This window comes from Leopardus geoffroyi, chromosome D2 (genome assembly GCF_018350155.1).
Source record: "Leopardus geoffroyi isolate Oge1 chromosome D2, O.geoffroyi_Oge1_pat1.0, whole genome shotgun sequence".
NCBI classification, from domain to species: domain Eukaryota; kingdom Metazoa; phylum Chordata; class Mammalia; order Carnivora; family Felidae; genus Leopardus; species Leopardus geoffroyi.
In genome coordinates, this window is record NC_059334.1 from 16137016 (window position 1) to 16155428 (window position 18413).

At 49.7% G+C, this 18413-nt stretch overlaps 1 protein-coding gene across 6 annotated transcripts in view; it reads left to right on the top strand.

Annotated features, from left to right (window-relative positions):
• Positions 1 to 18413, top strand: part of SIPA1L2 (signal induced proliferation associated 1 like 2) — a 224760-nt gene that overhangs the window by 171513 nt on the left and 34834 nt on the right. For 5 of the 6 annotated variants that reach the window (XM_045437350.1, XM_045437353.1, XM_045437354.1 and 2 more), the window contains exons 11-15: positions 9412 to 9669; positions 11423 to 11506; positions 13129 to 13229; positions 13630 to 13733; positions 15723 to 16111. In XM_045437350.1, the coding sequence (XP_045293306.1) occupies positions 9412 to 9669; positions 11423 to 11506; positions 13129 to 13229; positions 13630 to 13733; positions 15723 to 16111 (936 nt within the window). The remainder of the gene's footprint in view (positions 1 to 9411; positions 9670 to 11422; positions 11507 to 13128; positions 13230 to 13629; positions 13734 to 15722; positions 16112 to 18413) is intronic. The other variant, XM_045437352.1, reaches the window with a different exon arrangement.

The following is an 18413-nucleotide window of genomic DNA, read 5'->3' on the forward strand; positions in this document are numbered from 1 at the left end:
CCGGTTTTCCCACACAGTGTTCTGAGTGCTTGTCAGGGAGGGGGCAAAAAAAGAGATGTTCATATGTGTGTGTGTGTGTGTGTGTGTGTGTGTGTGTGTGTGTGTGTATCTTTAACGTAAGAGTCATAGGACGACAAAATAACCAAACCAATGAATGGCAAGATATTTCGATCTTCGATCTTCGTAAGCCTCGTGAATGATAGACTAAAACTTCAGTTCAAATTTCAATTCGTTGTTGCTGTTTATCAGCTGGATTTTTGTCCTGCAGGATGTGAATGGGGGGGAACGATTTGCCTCCAGCCTGTCTATTTCCATCAGCAGTGGGATAGGCCCGTCCCCTAATAGACTTCTGGTTGTTCACAGGTCAGAAGGTGTTTGCTCATGACTCAGAAGCTGCTGGATTAAATGAAGTTTTTAGTCGGGAAAGTATTTCTCAAAAACCACCCCACACTTCGAAGCCCCGTTCCCCAGCCTAAGGGTGATGGTAATCCAGCTGTCCCTCCGCTTGGAAGGAAGACAGAGCCATTTTCCCTGTTCCTTGTGGAGTCCCAGAACACACTGAGCAGGGAGCACCCCTTCGGGAATGCTTATTAAGGGATGTCGTGCTGGGGTTGGACCGCGAGCGAATTTATACAGATGGGGGAATGAGTGGCAAGAAGCATTTTGGGAATAGCACTCTTCAGATGGAAATGAGGTTTTGAAGGGAGCGAGGGCATTTCCCACGCAGACCCCTCTGTGGCAAAGATAAAGAAGACCCACTGAAGACAATGGATCTCTTCCTTGGTTTGGCAAGGGATCACGTTGCCCCCGCCCCTAGCCTTCAAAGGTGCCTGACACTCTATCAATGTCATTTTAAGACGAGCCCATCAATTTAAAAGGCGGATGTAGAGGAAATAACCACTCATCACAATTAGGCGTGAGTTGTTACACAGTGTGAGCGATCCGGTAAATACGTCCAATAAATGTGGAAATGAAACGCCTTGCTGTGGCGCATCCGTTTCGTGTGATTTCTCCTACTTTGCTGACCTACCATCCCGGACAGATTATATGATGCAAAACAGTGGAAACTGTGTCATGTCACCCTGCATCTAAATTGCGATTCTCTCATCATCCTAGTGAAGCTTTATGCTCGTGTTTATAAATTTATTGTACTTTGATTTAAGCTCACTCTGTAAATTGAAGCTTCACGTTGCTCTGCTTTGCTGCTTGGGGCCGGACCGTTTGACTCCCTGACGTACACACGGGACGACCGGGAACTAGAAATAGGAAGGGAAACTCGATTTTGTCAGGTTAGCATTTTGGAGAGATCTGTGTATGTGAAGTAGACGGTGAGTTCAAATCTGGAGTAACGGGAGGTTTCCAACTGGCTTGTCTCGATAAGAAAAATCCATTACATTTGGGGTGAGTTTTAATGTGAGCTGGGAACAGGTTCTGTATCTTCTTGCACCGTCCCTCCAATGTGAAATTCAGATTCTTCTCTCCCTCCTTGAAGTAAGAACGTTGCATCTCCCGAAGGAACGAAAGCTGGGTGGCCTCGAGTGTTTACTCAGTCATTCTCTCGTTCGCTCTTAACTAGTTTGTGCCACAAACTTGGCCAGGCACCGAGGCTATTCACGTGGCTGGGACAGACATCGTTTTTCCTTCCCTGGACTCTTTTTCGTCTACGTGGCATTCTGAAATACAGTACTTCCTGGGGCGCCTTGGGGTTAAGCCTCTGACTTTGGCTCAGGTCGTGACCTCACGGTTCCCAAGTTCAAGCCCTGCATCGGGCTCTGTGCTGACAACTGGAGCCTGCTTCAGATTCTGTGTCTCTCTCCCTGTCTCTGCCCCTCCCCTGCTCGCACTCTGTCTCTGTCTCTGTCTCTGTCTCTCTCTCTCGGTCAAAAATAAATAAAAACATTAAAAAATTTTTTTAAATAATAAAATTTAGTACTTCCCATTCATATTTCTGCTGCTTAAAAATGGATTTCCCAAATTCCAGTGTATTATTCAATACGACGTATCTCAGTGCGGAAAACGCTCTCACCCTCTCCAGCCAATGATCGACAGTTTAGCGCTCCTGCTTTCTTAGCAGTTTGAGAGGTTGGAACGTCAACTGACATTGTCACAGGACAATGTCACAGAGGGTGACAGTGAGCGTGAGCGTTGTGTTAGGCAAATAACAGGCACGTTCGTGACAACTAACACCACGCTATGGTCATGGGCTGCCAGTGGATATTCTCATGGAAATATATTCATCAGAAATCAGACGTCACGTAGCTATTGAGAATCTCCTGTGTTTCGCTTTGAAGTATGTAATGCAGTAAAACGTTATCCCCGGTCTCAGGCTTTCCAGGAGAAAAAAAAAAAAAAGAAGGAGGTTGGCTTTATGAAGAACTTTCCGAGCCTGTGTTTTCAGTTGAACAGTGTGCTGGGTATACAGTAGGTGACGAATCTGTTGCCCCTGTGTCTGCCGAGGAAGGAGAGGGGTGGAAGCCGATGAATTGTTCAGGACCAGGTAGTCTCCCTTGGCATGTCCTATGACACACGCCTTTTCAATTCAAGACCTTTATGCAAAGGGCTTGGTCAAGTGGGTTTATGATCCAGATGAGTCTTTTTCTATGTATAGTCTAGATGTCTTTCTATCTATAAATTAAGGAAATACGTGGAAAAGTGAATTAATATTTCACGTAGTCTCTATTTCATATATGACACTGCCCTAACCTTTACAGTAAGGTATGCTTTGTGGTTATCTCCCTGTTGGAAGCTTCTGATTTTTTTATGCAACAGAAAGAAAGATTTTGTGATTCAAGTGAATGAGCATCAATTAGCCCTGTCACCTTGTTGGATGATTTGGAAAGAGTCTTTTAGCTATTAGTAGGCTATTAGCATAACAGACATTAAAATGATTAAAATATCAGTGATTACCTCAATCCCTAGGGCTATAAAAAGGTTCTTTTACAAAGTGCATAATATAAAAGAAGCAGGTAGTTCATTTGAGGGGATCCATCTGCCTTTGTTCCCGAAGATTCTCTTCGCTCCTCCTGGAAACCGTAACACGATGAGGGCCACATCACTATTCTTTGATAGTTTTCTAAAGGAGATGGCCAAACGCTTCGGAAAGAGCACGGAGCTAGGAGTCCGGGTTCCTGTATGAACCTGTCCCTGATCCTTTGTAGCCGTCCCACCGTGTGTGAGCCTTCTTCTAAAGATGGGAGATTTCCTTTGTACTACCCCCGACATTTTTGTGAAATTGAAAGGCTGTGGCGTGTGTAGGAAACTTGGGAAGTTTTCTGCAGGCGGTGGGTTGGAAGTCCAGGGTCGCGTTGCCGTATGTTGTAAGGCTTTCTGGTAGATTATTGGGTTCAGTTAAAGGTTCCCTGTGATGCAGCCAAGAAAAATAAAACCAAAAGGCAGTCTCAGAGCTCAGTAAATGCAAGTTACAATTATGCGATTAAGCCGTGGCTGGCGGTCCATGGTTTACCAGGTGCGGGTCCCGCTGACTTAGCCAACCGCCCCTCCCCCCACTTTTTTTTTTTTTTTTTTTTTAGGACTATAACTTGTTTCTTTAAGTGTTCTAGGTGTTTGGTTTCATTTCACTACTCTTCAGAAGTATTCTCCCTGTGAATCATCCCTAGAACCCTCCCCCCTTAGTTTTGAAGCGGCATAAACTCACGTGGCCGACTTTCATGAAGATGGAAAGAATAAAGGAACAGGGTCACGATGTATTATTGTTCTCGGAGTGAATGTAGGTACCCCAAAGGAATTGTGCAGCCCTAAAACGTTCTGCAATTCTGATTGTTATATACGCTTTGCGATTCCAAAGTTCTGTAAATCTGTACATCATCCAGAACGAACCTTCATGAACATTTATGTGCCTTTCGCTGCTTAATATTAGCTTCTTCACTTTTACAGAAGGAAAAACAAATGGTGTCTGTTTGAAACTAACTTCTTTCTTGGGAGGCCAGCACTTCAGGAAGCTTCCGTACCTCCTAAATTTTAACGTGGGTCCACAGAGACTGGGTTGTCTCCAACCTACACATTGGCAGCTTTGGGTTTTAAGCCGAGAGCCCAAACTGTGTCTTTCATGGAGAACAGCGTGATTCAGTGAGAGGCTTCCTGCTGGGGACAGGTGGAGAAGACCGTGCCGCAGCCTGGCTGGCCGGAGCCATCCGAGATGGCCCCGACAGTCAGGCTTGAAGGTGGAAGCGATCCCGGCCAGTGCCAGTTCTGCAGATGACCGGTGACACACGGAGTGTTATTCCAGGAAACGGGGGGTGGCATTTGAAAGGAGTCAGTTTGCGTGAGTGGGTGCCAGCTTGGGGGCCTTGCGGGGTGTGTGGGAAGTTAGGGTGCACAAGGGCAGTGCCTGGCAGTGCAGGTGACCCCGAGTGGGTGCCACCCCTGTGCCGGCCATGCCCAGAAGCCGGGTAGTGGCTGTTGATCCCAAATCCTGCTGGTAGGAAACCGCTTCAGGGTGCAGGAAGCAGGGAGAGCGCTAATGGGGGTGGAGAGAAGGAAGTCAGCGAGCCTCCCCTGCCCCGGAATAAGCCATCCCAGGAAGTCACCGCCATGCCAGGTTCAGAAGGACAAGTAGTGTTTTTCAGAGGGAAGTGGTAAAATGTGAGATCCTCTGAGGGCTCCAGCAATGGAACCGCTTGTCACCTTTACGGTTTTGTAGTATCGCATTTTCAACGAGCACGGTTTTTATGGCCACTTTGGTCTAAAGAACGTTTTGCCTTCCGGGGTATACTACAGAGCAATATTAGAAGCGGAGAAAAGTTACTGGCTAGACAAACAGTGTCAAAAATTATATTTATTTTTGACCCTGAGGCGGAGCGCGTGTTGATCTCTACCCGGCATGTTAATTAGAAGCAGAATCAGGTGACGTGTACATTTGTAAGTGACTGAACAAGGAAATCAACCTTCTCTAACGTCTTCGAGTGCCTTCTTTTTCACGAGCAGACTGTGAAAAGCGTGCCAGGAGCTAGAAATGCACTTCACATCCATGGACTTGATTTGGTGCGTGTCAAAAGTGCGCCGAAGGCTTTTATCGGAGGGCTCCAAATGTGTGCCCTCATGCAGGAAAGCTCAAGATCTGTCTTTGGTTAAATAAAAAAAAAAAAAAAAAAAAAAAAAAAAGTTACGCACAAGACTAATGGCTCGCTTTTTGGGGAATGTCTGTTTTGTGCGAGGTCTTTTCGCCTTTGGTCGGTTTGGGTCTCCGGCGGTCTTTTCTTAATGGCTAGAAATACTTGCTGCGTGCCCCTTCATGGCAGCACCGGGCTTGATGCTATAGAGGAGCGGGGATGTCTCGCCTGGTGCCCCACGCTGTCTCCCCACGGAGGCAAAAGGAACGCGTGCAGGGACAGGTGCAGGTGCGGATGACTTTCCGTATTCCCCGCAGCAGCAGCTGTAGCCAACTGGCAATTCTTAATCGAGCCCTCTTCCCATGTCCCTAAAAATTGGTTGAGTTTTCTATACATGTCCTTCCAGACATTCCTTTTATTTTTTTTATTTTTTTTTAACGTTTATTATTTTTGAGAGAGAGAGAGACAGAGTGAGAGTGGGGGAGGGGCAGAGAGCGAGGGAGACACAGAATCCAAAGCAGGCTCCAGGCTCCGGGCCGTCAGCACAAAGCCCGATGTGGGGCCCAAACTCACAAACTGTGAGATCATGACCCGATCTGAAGTCGGACGCTCAACCAACCGAACCACCCAGGTGCCCCCAGACATTCCTTTTATACAGACAGCAGAACTACATTGGACTAGGTCTGATAATATGGTAAAATTAGCAGCATTTACTTGCTGTCTTACTCTCAGAAGTGAACAAAGCAGACACCTAGGGTTTATAAGAGCAGTTGCTAGAAAAATGTCACATACTAAAAATCAGTTTTGATTTTCAAATAAAGCTATTTGTTTAAGTACGTGATTTGTATTCGGGCAAAAGTATGCCAGTTTTTAGCATCCAAAAGATCATTTACATAGGACTTCATGCAAGAGGCTGGAAGTGAAATAACTCCTCCCCGAATCTCCCCTCCACCACATGGGTTTGCACACGCTTGTGTCAGCACTCTCTAAAATATTAGTCATGAGCATGAATTTGTGTAATGTTTTCGCTCAGAGATTCGAGCTAAGTTACAATGTCTTATTAAAGACTACAGTCTATGAGGGTGAATTAAATATTCCACACTCCTCAGCCATCTGTCTTCTGTTTGCTGCTTCTTCCTTTTAAGTCAGCCCAGGAAACTTGGAACCCAGACAAGGCGCTGGAAATACATGTTGCCCTTTGGTCCACAAGACTCAAACTTCCGTGTTCCTTTCATTCAGATCTAACTCCAGGACCTTTAACTTGGGTAGGTCTCCCTCCTTTTGGGTTCCCAACTTCGGCCTTTGAGATCCCTGAATATCAAGTCACTTGCTTAGAGCACCAGATAGGGCGGAAGACAAGAGTAGGTTTTCTTGATGTGTTGGTATGACCGTAATATCCCACCCTTATGAAATCTACTTACGTTGTTGGTCGTATGGAGGAATCACTAGTCAAGGGGATGTGTCCTCTGGTTAAGTAGAAAAACACTTGGAAAGTGCCGTCCATGACAATCCAGTGTAAAGCTGGACTTATTGTCCTTGACCAGTAATTTAACTAATGCATTCAGTAAATCCAGAGTAATTTAAACTTGCCCAGGTAAGAGGTGAATCTTGCTTTGGGAGAAGGAGAGTTAGGATAACATGTGAAGTGAAGTTTACTAAAACGGGCGTTAAGTGTCTCTTTCCAATGGCTTGTTCAGTCTGCTTCTCTCCTCAGAGGGTAGTGCCACCATCCACGTGGTTTCCCTAGCCAAAAAGCAGGCCACTGTTTTTGATCCCTACCTGTCTCTTCCTCCCAGGCTCTAAGGACTGTTGATTTGATGGGTGAGAAGTAACTTGCATCCAGTTGTGCTGTTGAGAAAAATAAAGTCGTTCTGTGCCCCAGTCCTTTATGTGAGGCCGGCCCCCCTCTCCAACCTCCTGCCCTCCCCCCCCACCACCCTAGGAATTCAGGATCTTCTCTGTAACCCAAGGGTTTGTAGTTCCATAAGGATGTCTGGGGGGAAAAATAATAATAATTATATATATATATATATATATATATATATATATATATATATATGTTGAGGTATTATGGACATAACCAAGCTGTATACATCTAACACATATAGCTCAGTGAGTTTGGAGATAAGTAGACACCCATGAAACCATCATCATAATCAACACCATGAACATACCCATCGCCTCTGAAAGTTTCTTCCCATCCCACCTATGTATGTATGCACGTATATGTCTCTTGACGTGGACGTTTCTTCACTCACTGCACTGAGCACTCTGTGGACCTTTTAATCTGATTTTATGTGTCTTTTAGTTCTGGAGATTTTCTTGTATTGTTTCTTAATAATTTCCTCTCCACCCTTCTCTCTCTCTTTTATCTTTCTGGTACCTCTGTTAGGTAGACATTATTAGACTTTTTGGAATGAACTTTAATTTTCATATGCTCGCCCTCCAGTAACGTTTTGGGAGAGCTCCTCAGTTTCCCTTACAGCTGTCTTAGTGGACTTTTTTATTTTGAATTTTAGCTGTCATGTTTTTAAATTTCAAAAGTTCCTCCTTCTTGAAGGATATGGTTGGTCAGTGAGCCTCACACAGGGTGATTGGGTGGCTTATATCTAATATACATCTCATTGTCTTTTCTCTAGAGGGAGATCCTCATCCGCCTTTGTGGGGTGATCAGCATTATGAAGCTGGGTTTGGAGTAAGAAGAAATGACTGTAGGTCTCATTTTCCAGTGAGACTTTCACTTGACCTTTTGTTTTCGGCCGTGCTTTTCCTCTGTGTCTGGATCCCGTCAGGTGGCGGTCCCTCGAGCATTGTTCCTGCCCCCTAGAGGCAGGGGTGGTAATCGCCTGAATGGACCCGAGCTGCCCAGTGTCAAACTTTTCTTTTGAGTACTCTTCTAAATAACCCCCACCTCTTAAGCGTTCTCCCTCACTCCTGCCTCCTGTGCTGCCTGATGCTCCCTGTCCCTGCACCTGCTCGGGGTTGTGCGAGGGGGATGGTCTCATCTCTCCTTGTCTCCCTCTGCACACCCTTGGGTTTTGCCTTCCTCTGCTCCGCTAAACCTTTAGCACTGTTCCACTGGCCTTTTGTCTTTGATTGCTGAAGTTTACAGTTTCAGTTGTCTCAATTTTTGTAGATGGTCAAGTTTGTGTCTATTTCCTGTTCTCTTTGTTGTTGCATTATGATTTGGACAAGAGGCTGAAACGTTCTTCTACCATCCTGAGAATAGAAGTCTCCTGTTTAAAGAACCACGTTACCCTAGTAGATTTCTCAAGGGGTGAATATTACCAAGTTTTTAGGTTGACTCTGGAATGTCTGGGGAGAGGCACCAGCGCTCAGATTTGAAACCTACCCAGGCTTCCCGTGTCCTTGCCAAACGGCGCCAGTTGGTTTCACGGGCCAGCTTTGTCAAGTTACTAGTACTGTGTGCACTGTGTAATTAGCGAGAAACTTGAGAGATGTCTCACTTAAATCATATTTTGAGGCTAACAGGTTCCTGACTGGTCATTTGAGCACACGAGCGAGCATTCCAGGAGACGACGTTCTGGGAGCTGTAGCGTTAGTTTAAGAGAGCGACTGTGGTAACTCAGACCCACACTGTGACGGGATGGGCACTCGGGTTTCCCCTGGACTGTGACAGCTTTTACTAATTTTATTTTCCACTGTTCTCAGACTCCATAGAAGAAGTGGCATGCGACTCGTTCCCGGTTATAGAACTGTACTTCTCTTGAACCTGTTCAGATGGTATAGGAGGCATTTGTTATCTGTAAAAGTTTGTTTATTGCCTGTGTTCACTGTGCACGATGTCACGTGTGCAAATTGGTTAAAGATACGTTCGAGACTAAGAAGTTTGCGAGGGGCGCCTGGGTGGCGCAGTCAGTTAAGCGTCCGACTTCAGCCAGGTCACGATCTCGCGGTCAGTGAGTTCGAGCCCCGCGTCGGGCTCTGGACTGATGGCTCAGAGCCTGGAGCCTGTTTCCCTCTCTCTGTGTCTCCCTCTCTCTCTGCCCCTCCCCTGTTCATGCTCTGTCTCTCTCTGTCCCAAAAATAAATAAACGTTGAAAAAAAAAAACTTTAAAAAAAAAAAAAAAGAAGTTTGCGAAAGACGTAGAGAGGGTATATGCATGAAATGCCTATGGCCGTATCTGCCAATAAACCGGAGCCACCAGCGTGATACCAGATCCTACTGGTTCATACTGGAGCATAAACAGAGGCACCAAAAGCCAGGGATACTCCTTAGGGTGCGTGGCTCTCCTCCGGTCTCTGCAAGCCGCCGGCAGCCGTGCTGATGGCTCGGCGCCCAGCCTCCCTCCCTACTCATCCGCTCTTCTCGGCCCCACAGAGGGTGTTCGGAGCTCTGCCGGATCCCCATGGTGGAGTACAAACTGGACAGTGAAGGCACCCCCTGCGAGTACAAAACGCCCTTCCGGAGGAACACCACGTGGCACCGCGTGCCCACGCCCGCCCTGCAGCCGCTGTCCAGGGCGTCCCCGGTGCCCGGCACGCCCGACCGCCTGCAGTGCCAGCAGCTGCTACAGCAGGCCCAGGCTGCCATTCCCCGGAGCACCTCCTTCGACCGGAAGCTGCCGGACGGCACGAGGTAATGCCGATGCCCTTTCCCCAGGGACGGCGCTTATCAAACCCTGGGGCTGGAACTTGACGTTACAGGGAGGCACTTCGGCTTTGGCTTGATGGGTTCTGGGTTGGCCTGTTCTGAACAAGCAGGCCAGGCAGGCGGCAGGGCGGGCCCCGGATGGGGTGGTGCCTGGGATCTGTCCCCGCCCCTCGCCCAGCACTGGTGCCGGTGGCATGCAGGTTCTGTTCCAGATGCGCCCACCAGGGCGGCGACTTTCTCTCCGTCCTGGTCCTCCTGGTCACCTTGCTCCCTGAACCTTCCGGGGCACGATAACGGAGAAGGCATTCCCAGGAGCCTCTAGATGAGCGCAGGCAGTTTTAAGTATAAATAAAACTGCAAACTCGGGGACCGAATCCCATCTTCCTAATGTAGTATTTTAAGTGTAGCATTTTAAGAGGTCCCAAGGTCATTAGCACATCTTGGCTTTGTTCCTCTTATTTTAAGCAAGTTGAGTTAAACTTCAAGTTAATTTTTCAATGACAGAATGCGCTTGTTTAAAAGTTGGCATTAGAAGCTGGTGAGAATTTTTAGGTGCATAATTCGCATTAGGTAGTTTTAAGGGAAAAAAAATGGTAAATTTGGCTTTTTGTGGTTAAAGCAGTTGATTTCTCCCACTTTAGTTTTCGTTTTCTCGTAACTTACGGGCCATGGAGAGGCCTGAGTTTGTGCAGAGTGGCTGGGGGGGGGGGGGCTCTGGTATCTATTAGAGCGTTGGAAACAAGGATGCTGAGCTGGGCTGCTCACCCTCTCCCCACTCCGATTTCCTCATCTGAAAAATAAACCTAGTAATAAGAGAGGACCTCTTCAGGGCATTATGGGGATTGAATCAGTCAATACGTGCAAACCGCTTAGAACCGTTCCTGGCACATAGTAAGCCTATACAGGTATTAATGACAATTAGATTAAAACATGAGGTCTTTCTCCAGTTTATTCTTTATAGGTTGAATGCAGGAACGATGTGCCTTTAATTTGGCATTAAATTATCTTGGCTCTGGGCCTCCTCGCTCGGATGTCTGCTGAGTTTATAAACTCGCCATATTCAAAGAAGTGCACGTGGGTAGCCCAGGTAAAAGGGCAGCATGTGGGAGGAACGGGGTCTCCAGAGCCTCCCTTTTTAATGCAGAATGTAGTAAATTATAGGGAAAAAACCTGGAGAGTTCTAGCAACAAAATGGAAACCTGGCAAGCACGTCTTTATCAAGTGAGCTCTCAAGGGTCATACTGATTTTGGTGTATCTGAAATAAATAGGATTGCATTCAACAGATGTATGAAAATAAACGGTTTTGACCGATTTAGGGTCTTCCCTCCGCATAGATTGCAAATATAGGACCCGAACGTGCCTTGCATGAAGCTTTACAGAACAAGTGGTAGTAATGTTTTCATAATTCTGTATTCTTGGGGGTTTGTGTGCTGTCCTTCCATATTTCACCGGAATCATCCTCTGCACTTTAAGTCTTCAGATGGTGAAGGCTTGTTCCTGCCACATCTCCTTCCTGTGATAAATGGCCACCTAATGTCTCTGCCCCCCGCCCCCCCCCCCCCCATTCCTGGTGTATTTGCCCGTGGTTTATTCTGTTTCACGCTGCGATGCGAGTTTCTTCCTTTTCTCTGTCATTGTAAGATGAGTTTATCTGTAAAACAAACTGGGCCCGGTTGCCACGTTGGCCGCTGTGCAGGCCCCCCGGTGCCCCGTTAATAATTCTAGTTACTGTTCCAGAAGTTCGCCCAGCAACCAGTCCTCCTCCAGCGACCCCGGGCCTGGTGGCAGCGGACCCTGGAGACCGCAGGCGACATATGACGGGTACTGCTCAGTCTTACCTCCTTGCTGGCCCCTGGGCGGGACCTGGTCAGTAACTCACTGAAGCGTGTACTGAGTACCTGCTGTACATGGGGCCACTTGGGGGGGTATAAAAAAGCCAGGCAGGCTTGTCATAAGTCACTCGTCCAGGCCAAGCAGCTCGTCATGTCTGTGTACGCCGAGCTCATTTGTCCATATTCTGAGCCTGTGTGTTTTTTCATCGTAATAAGGAAAGTCTTTTTGAAAAGGAAGGGTTAGGGGACTCTCTAGGCAGTGGCCCTCGGGAGTTTTCCCCTCACTTAAGTTGCTGACGAGGAGCAAATTCACAGCCTCTCTTGGAAGTGCTTTTTCTCTGAAGCACAGCCCGACATCAGAGAAGGCAGGTAGAGCGCTTGGCCGTCTTTTCCTGCCTCCTGTTTGAGAACAGCGGTGGGGGGGGGGGGGGGGGGGGAGGTGCTCACACACGCAGCTGAGGACCGTCCCCAGTAGCGTGTGTGTGTGTGTGTGTGTATGTGTGTGTGTGTGTGGTGTCCAAGAGCCGGCAGGTCAGGTCGAGCCCAAGGATGCCCAAGGTCTGCTGAACTGACAGATACAGAAACCCAGGAGAAACATCCAGCAAAGTCAGGGACGAAAAGGGTGAGGGTGGTGTTCCTGGCAGCATCTTTTTGCACGTACTGGGTTTTTTTTTTTGTTTTATTTATTTTATTTTTTTAATGTTTATTTATTTTTAAGAGAGAGAGAGAGAGACAGAATGCAAGTGGGTTAGGGGCAGAGAGAGAGGGAGGCACAGAATCCGAAGCAGGCTCCAGGCTCTGAGCTGTCAGCACAGAGCCTGACACGGGGCTTGAACCCACGAGCCGTGAGATCACGACCTGAGCCGACGTCAGGCGCTCGACTGACTGAGCCACCCAGGCGCCCCATGCCACGTACTGTTTTGCAGTTGAGTCTGGAGAGGAGAGAACCACCAGGGCAGAGAAGGGCAGAGAAGGGTCTTGCTGGGGGAACAGCAACTTCGTTACTGCTCTCACAGAAGCAGAGGGAAATGTCTCTCCCTGGATCCCTTCGGTTTAGGCTTAGCAGTCGATGTTTGTAACCAGATTCTGTAAGTAAGAATCGTTTTGTAACAGGAAGAAGTTTCCCGTCCTTTATTTCTTTTGTAGAATTACGTTGCCCTCTTTGGGGTTTTCATACCACGGAGTCCACCGAGATGTAGTCTAGAGCGAAACAGTCTTACTTTCTTGTCCTTAAAATCATTAATATAAAGAAGTATCGGTTCCATGTACTCTCAGCAGGAAGGAAAGCGGAAGAAAACGAAACAGAAGCAGTGAGCTCCCCCTTGGCTTACTGGGGACAGGTTTTCTGACCCTGGACAGCCCTCCCACCTCCTGGCATGGGCAGCCCTTTCGTGTCTGTAAATGGCTGTCATCCAGGCACCTCTGTTGAGCCGGCAGTGACACCATAGAGTCCCCGATTACAGCCACTTGAAGCACTCCTGGCAGGGCCGGGCCGGCACACGACTTCTGCTGAGGGCTCCCCCCCCGCGCCCCCATTCCGGAGCAGCACCCCCAGGGGATGTGTCCGCGGATGCCCGGCCGGCCGGCCACTCAGCTCTGTGGTCTTTGCAGGTGCCAGTCTCCCCTGCTGCTCGAGCACCAGGGCGCGGGCCCTTTGGAGTGTGAAGGAGCCAGGGAGCGGGAGGAGGTGCTGGAAGGAAGCAGGCATCTGGGTAATGAGAAACCCGGCCGGTAAACTGGCCTTCCTCCGTGCTCTTCAACCCCCTTCCCTCCTTCCTCCTGTCGCTTGTTTACTTGTTCGTTCGTCCGTTGGCTCAGCCCACTCGGTGAGCACTGTCGTGGGAGCAAGCCCGTGTGGTCGGCGGGGTCTTCCGACGCCACGGGGCACCTCGTCCTGGGTGGTTGTGCTTGTGGTGCCTGTGGCAACGGAACATTGACCTTCTGGTGGTGGTCCCGCCCACCCTGGGGGTGTATCCGTTGGGGAGACCAGAAGGGTCTAGAACCGCAGTCCCGCTCGTTGTCTCCACACCGTTTTGTTCGGCTTCTGTGTTGCTTTGCTGTCTCGTTAACACTAAAAACCAGATATTCTCCTCTTCTCTCTTTATGCAACAGAAACCAAATGGCATGGCCCACCCTCCAAAGTCCTGAGTTCCTATAAGGAAAGAGCCCTGCAGAAAGATTCAAGTTGCAAAGACTCCCCCAACAAGCTTTCCCACGTAAGTCCTTCGTCCGTAAACGCCCCTCTCACGTGGCCGGCCTCATGCATCTCCGCAGTCCGCAGGGACTCGGTGGCAGGTCGTCTACCTCCCAGGTCTCTTGGAGGCGAGGTGAAAACAAATCTATACATAAGTTACATTTTCTTTTCCCTCCTTGATTTCTAAAGAACTTCAGAGAAAGGCCATACGGGAAATTACTGGCAAAGCCAAGACTATATCCTCCAGCCTTTCGATCCGTGACATCCGGCATCGCGGTTACTAAACCACAGTCCTGTTTTTATGGTCAACAGTTTACGCCCTTGTGGGCGGTGCCAGAAAGTGCAAAGCAGCATACCCTGCCCATAGCTGGCCGCGTAATGATTCACGGTACTACTCGTGGCCGCTGACTAGCGGTCAGCAGCGAGGACTGACAGGTAGTGCTCCAGAGCGCCCGGCATGGGCTCCCGGTCATTGGCACATGCCGTTCCATTCAGGCGGCCGTAGCTCAGTGAGGCAGAACTTCCTGTCACATGTGAAAACGTGACCTGTTGGCCGTTGGCCAAAAAAAGCCAACATTTGAAACTAGCTTAGTTTTGAGAGCTCGCAGGTGAAGAAATTTTATCATTTCCTGACCTGAGCTGCCTTTTCCCTCTTTGTTCAGGAGTCACTGGCGAGCTCTACAGCCGAGTGCCCCGGGGAACCCATGGGACCGTCCTTCCCTTAGCGATGTCAGGGCCTTGTCTTGAGCCAGCCTCACAGTAGCCGTTGAATTCCACCTTGACAAATCTCTGACGGTGGTCTAAGACCCCTTTAGGAAGGCAGGGGTAGGAGTAGACGGGAGAACGGCAGTGTGTGCTAAAAAGGTCAGGGGGGTGTGCTTAAGGGTCTGATGGACGGCAGGAAGGAGAAAAGGCCAAACCGCTTTAAGGTAGATCAGGGCATGAGTTGGCCTCATGATGCCAGCCCTTGGCTTCTGCTTCAGGCCTTGTCCGTTTTCCCAGGCTCTGAAGAGAAGCCAGTCGGTATGATTCCCTGAGTCAGATGCTCTCTTTGCTTTGTGTCTTCCAGAGACTGCAAGGAGAGCCCCTTCTCATTAGCACCGGGGGCATACAGTGACTCCGGCCCCCTCAGAGAAGTCACGTGTATTAGATTGCGCTTCGCGCTGGCAGCGTGCGGCTGTGCATTATCTCACTGGGCCCGCGCATTAATCATCGGAGCTCAGTATTGTGAGCACAGGGAGGGGCTAAGTGACCGGACACCATCCCACCGCTGTGATTCAAACCCGGGTCTTGTGCCCGAACCCAGGGCTGACACTGCAGTTTGTCACAGGAGAGCTTTCTTGATGAAAGACTGCTCCCCTCTTTGTGCTAATTTTCCACGCGCCTCCCTGGTTTGTGTAACGTTTGTTGATTATTTTCCGGTTGGTGACACCGTGGCAACACTGTCGTGCTTCACGCACGAAGAATCGAACGAAGGCTTGAGGAGATTCCCATGTAACTTAAGATGAGTTATGAGCCGGATTAGGAGTCTGGGACTTGTGCATAAAACCAGGAGAGTTTTTAAAAGTGAATTCTAGGGGTGCCTGGGTGGTTCAGTCGGTTAAGCACCCGACTTCGGCTCGGGTCACGATCTCACGGTTCGTGGGTTCAAGCTCCACGTCGGGCTCGGTTGTACCAGCCTGGAGCCTGCTTCCGATTCTGTGTCTCCCTTTCTCTCTGCTCCTCCCCTGCTCAGACTCTCTCTCTCTCTCTCTCTCAAAAATAAATAATAAAGATTAAAAAACAAAATTAAAAAAAAAAATAAAAGTGAATTCTAAAAAAAACAAAAACAAAAACAAAAACCCGTAAAAGTGAGTTCTGTCATTCATCGTCTCACGTTGCGGGGCACGTCAAAAGGGTCCCGGGGGGATCCTGTGGCCTGTAGCTCTGTGAGTCTGGGCGAGAAGAAGTTTCACAAGGAAGCAGAGCCTGGGGTCTGTTTGACGCCCCTCCGTTTCTCTCTCTTCTCCAGATTGGAGACAAAAGTTGCTCTAGTCACTCCAGCAGCAACACGCTGTCCAGCAACACGTCCAGCAACAGCGACGACAAGCACTTTGGGTCCGGGGATCTGATGGACCCGGAGCTGCTGGGGCTCACCTACATCAAAGGGGCCTCCACGGACAGTGGCATCGACACGGCCCCCTGCATGCCCGCCGCGGTCCTGGGCCCCGTGCACCTGGCCGGCGGCAGGGCCGTGATCCACAGCCGCGCCGAACAGTGGGGCGACCCGGCCGACCTCCCGGGGCCTGACGGCGAGGCGGCGAAGATGTACGCGGTGCACGGCTACGCGCCGCCCATCTCGGCCGGCAGCGCGGCCGACGGCAGCGTGGGCGACCTCAGCGAGATCTCGTCTCACTCCAGGTCAGTGCCCCTGCACCACTGGCCGGCACCGGCGGGGGCCCGCCCGGTCCTGCTGGGGGCGGGGAGGGGCCCCGGGATGGGAAAGGCGTGTGCCGGCCCGGTGGGCCGGCCCCCTGCGTGCCCGGCCGTGTGACTTCAGAGGAAGGGCTCATGTCTCAGGTCCCACCGTGAAATCCGCACCCCGGGAAGTCACTCGCGTTGGGTGTCGCTACCCTTCTCTTTAAAAGCTGCACAGCGCGGTTGCTCGCTCCCGTAGGCACTGACCTCTCTCCCAGTTCGGCTTGTTCCTAAGTTTTTAGGAGAAGCGGCGGCAAGTGAGGCGGCCCTCAGGCTGCAGCGCACGGTAATTCGGGGGGCTGTGCGCAGCTCCCTTAGATGGAGGCCGTGCCCGCTGAGCTGTGTCCCGGAGTCCCCTTTACCGAAAGGGGGAACCCGAGATCCGAAAGTTCGTTCAGATGATTGGTTCGGTTTTTTAAAACAAAGACTAGCTGCATTTAACAGGATGCTATTCTGAGGTGTAGATGTTTAACACACGGTTACGAGTGGTTTTAAACTCGTGTGTGTGTGTGTGTGCGCGCGCGTGTGTGTGTGCGAGACGTATGTCTGTACAACATTCAAAAACCCATCTAGTCTGTGATTTCTGCCTTCAGAGACTAGATGGAGAAATCCATTTGTTCAGAGGTGGCTGTGGACAGACTTTAACCACACCGGCTACCCTCATCTCCCTCTTGCCTTCCAGGCTTCCTAACCCGGCTCCCAGCTACTGTGGGACTTTCCCCCAGAGCCTTTCTCAAGGCCACTGCTGCCCTCCCCCTCCCCCCCGTCTCCCGCCAGACCTTCTCCCTTTGTCACACAGCCACCGCCAGGGGATGGGGACCTCACGGAGTCTCAGCTGGGAGCCACGTTGGACAGACCCACACGCAGTCAGTGGGCACGAACAGGAGTAGCCGTGGTCAGGTTCTCAGTGCCAGCGTGCAGAGCATCTCGGCTGTCTCCCCCCGAAGTCGTGGAAAATTCTTTACGTCAAACTTGCGCATGTGCGCACATACTCACTGCTGCGGTCCCGCGTTTATTGTCCTGTGGCTAACACCTTCCTCGGTGTCTTACTTACCGCGTGTGTCACTCGAGGGCGTTTATGTTACAAGTCAAAGAAGACCCCCCCCCCCCCCCCACTAATCGGTTCACACAACAAAGGCAGTATTGTGGCTCATGTAACAGAAAAGTCCAGAACCGTCAAGGTGCTGCTGCAGCTCGCTTGATAACCACCCAAGACTGGACTGCCCCCATCATTAGGCTTGACGTGATAGGCCCCGAAATCATGGTGGGGGGATCCTCTTGGCTGAATTTGGCCGTGTCGCCTGTAGGCCCCCCGAGCTCACGCTCTTTTGTCCACAGGAAGAAAGTGTGGTTCTTGTCTAGTTTCAGCAGAAACTCTCCCCCCCCCCCACCCCCAAGTATCTCCTCACACTCCCTTGGCTTTCACCACCATGGTAGGGGGCACCATTGTCTGAGGCAGGAGGCGGCTGAGGGGTGGTGAAGACAGCTGCTTCCCCGGAAGAAATCGGGGTATTGTTACACCAGTAGAAGGGGGAGCGGATGCCAGGCGGGGGAGTCCTAACTGTCCATCCACCCCATACTCCATTGTCTTCTTCTACGGAGGCAGATGAGCGTAGGATGCGGAGATTGTTTTCAAGATAGACATTCTTACCACTGTTTACCAGTTCTCTTTACTAATTTGACTTAAAATATGTTTAGGAATAAATAAATAATATAGGAGTATTAGCAGTGACTTCGGTTACCTGCATTATTCCTATCCTAATTTCAGGGACAGTTGAAAATCGGCCATACTTACAGAAATCATCTCGGGATTCCACCCGCTTCTAATGTCTCGTTCGGAGTTGACGAGACTTGTGACACGGCTGACCTCGCGATACCTTGTTAGACAAATGTAATTGGCATTGCAGATGGAACTGTGTCGTACTATTAAGGAAAATTTCTGTGGAACCTGCTTCTCAGAGCACCTTCATTTGTAAATAGAGGTAGGGATATTTATAGGATTTGAAGGAGATTTTGTTGAATACCTGAACCATTCGTTAATTTAGTGGGTTAGGCTATTAGAAACGATATGAGAGTGCAAGATGGAATTTCTGATGGATTTGCCTTTTTTTTCTACCTCTTTAAACTGAGTGTGTCCACAGCTGTTGTGGCAATGATATATGTTGAGGGCCTAGGAGCCGTTCCCACCTGGCTGGGTTTTTCTCGCGGTCCTTCGCTGACGGTGACTCTGAGGGCACGTTTCAGC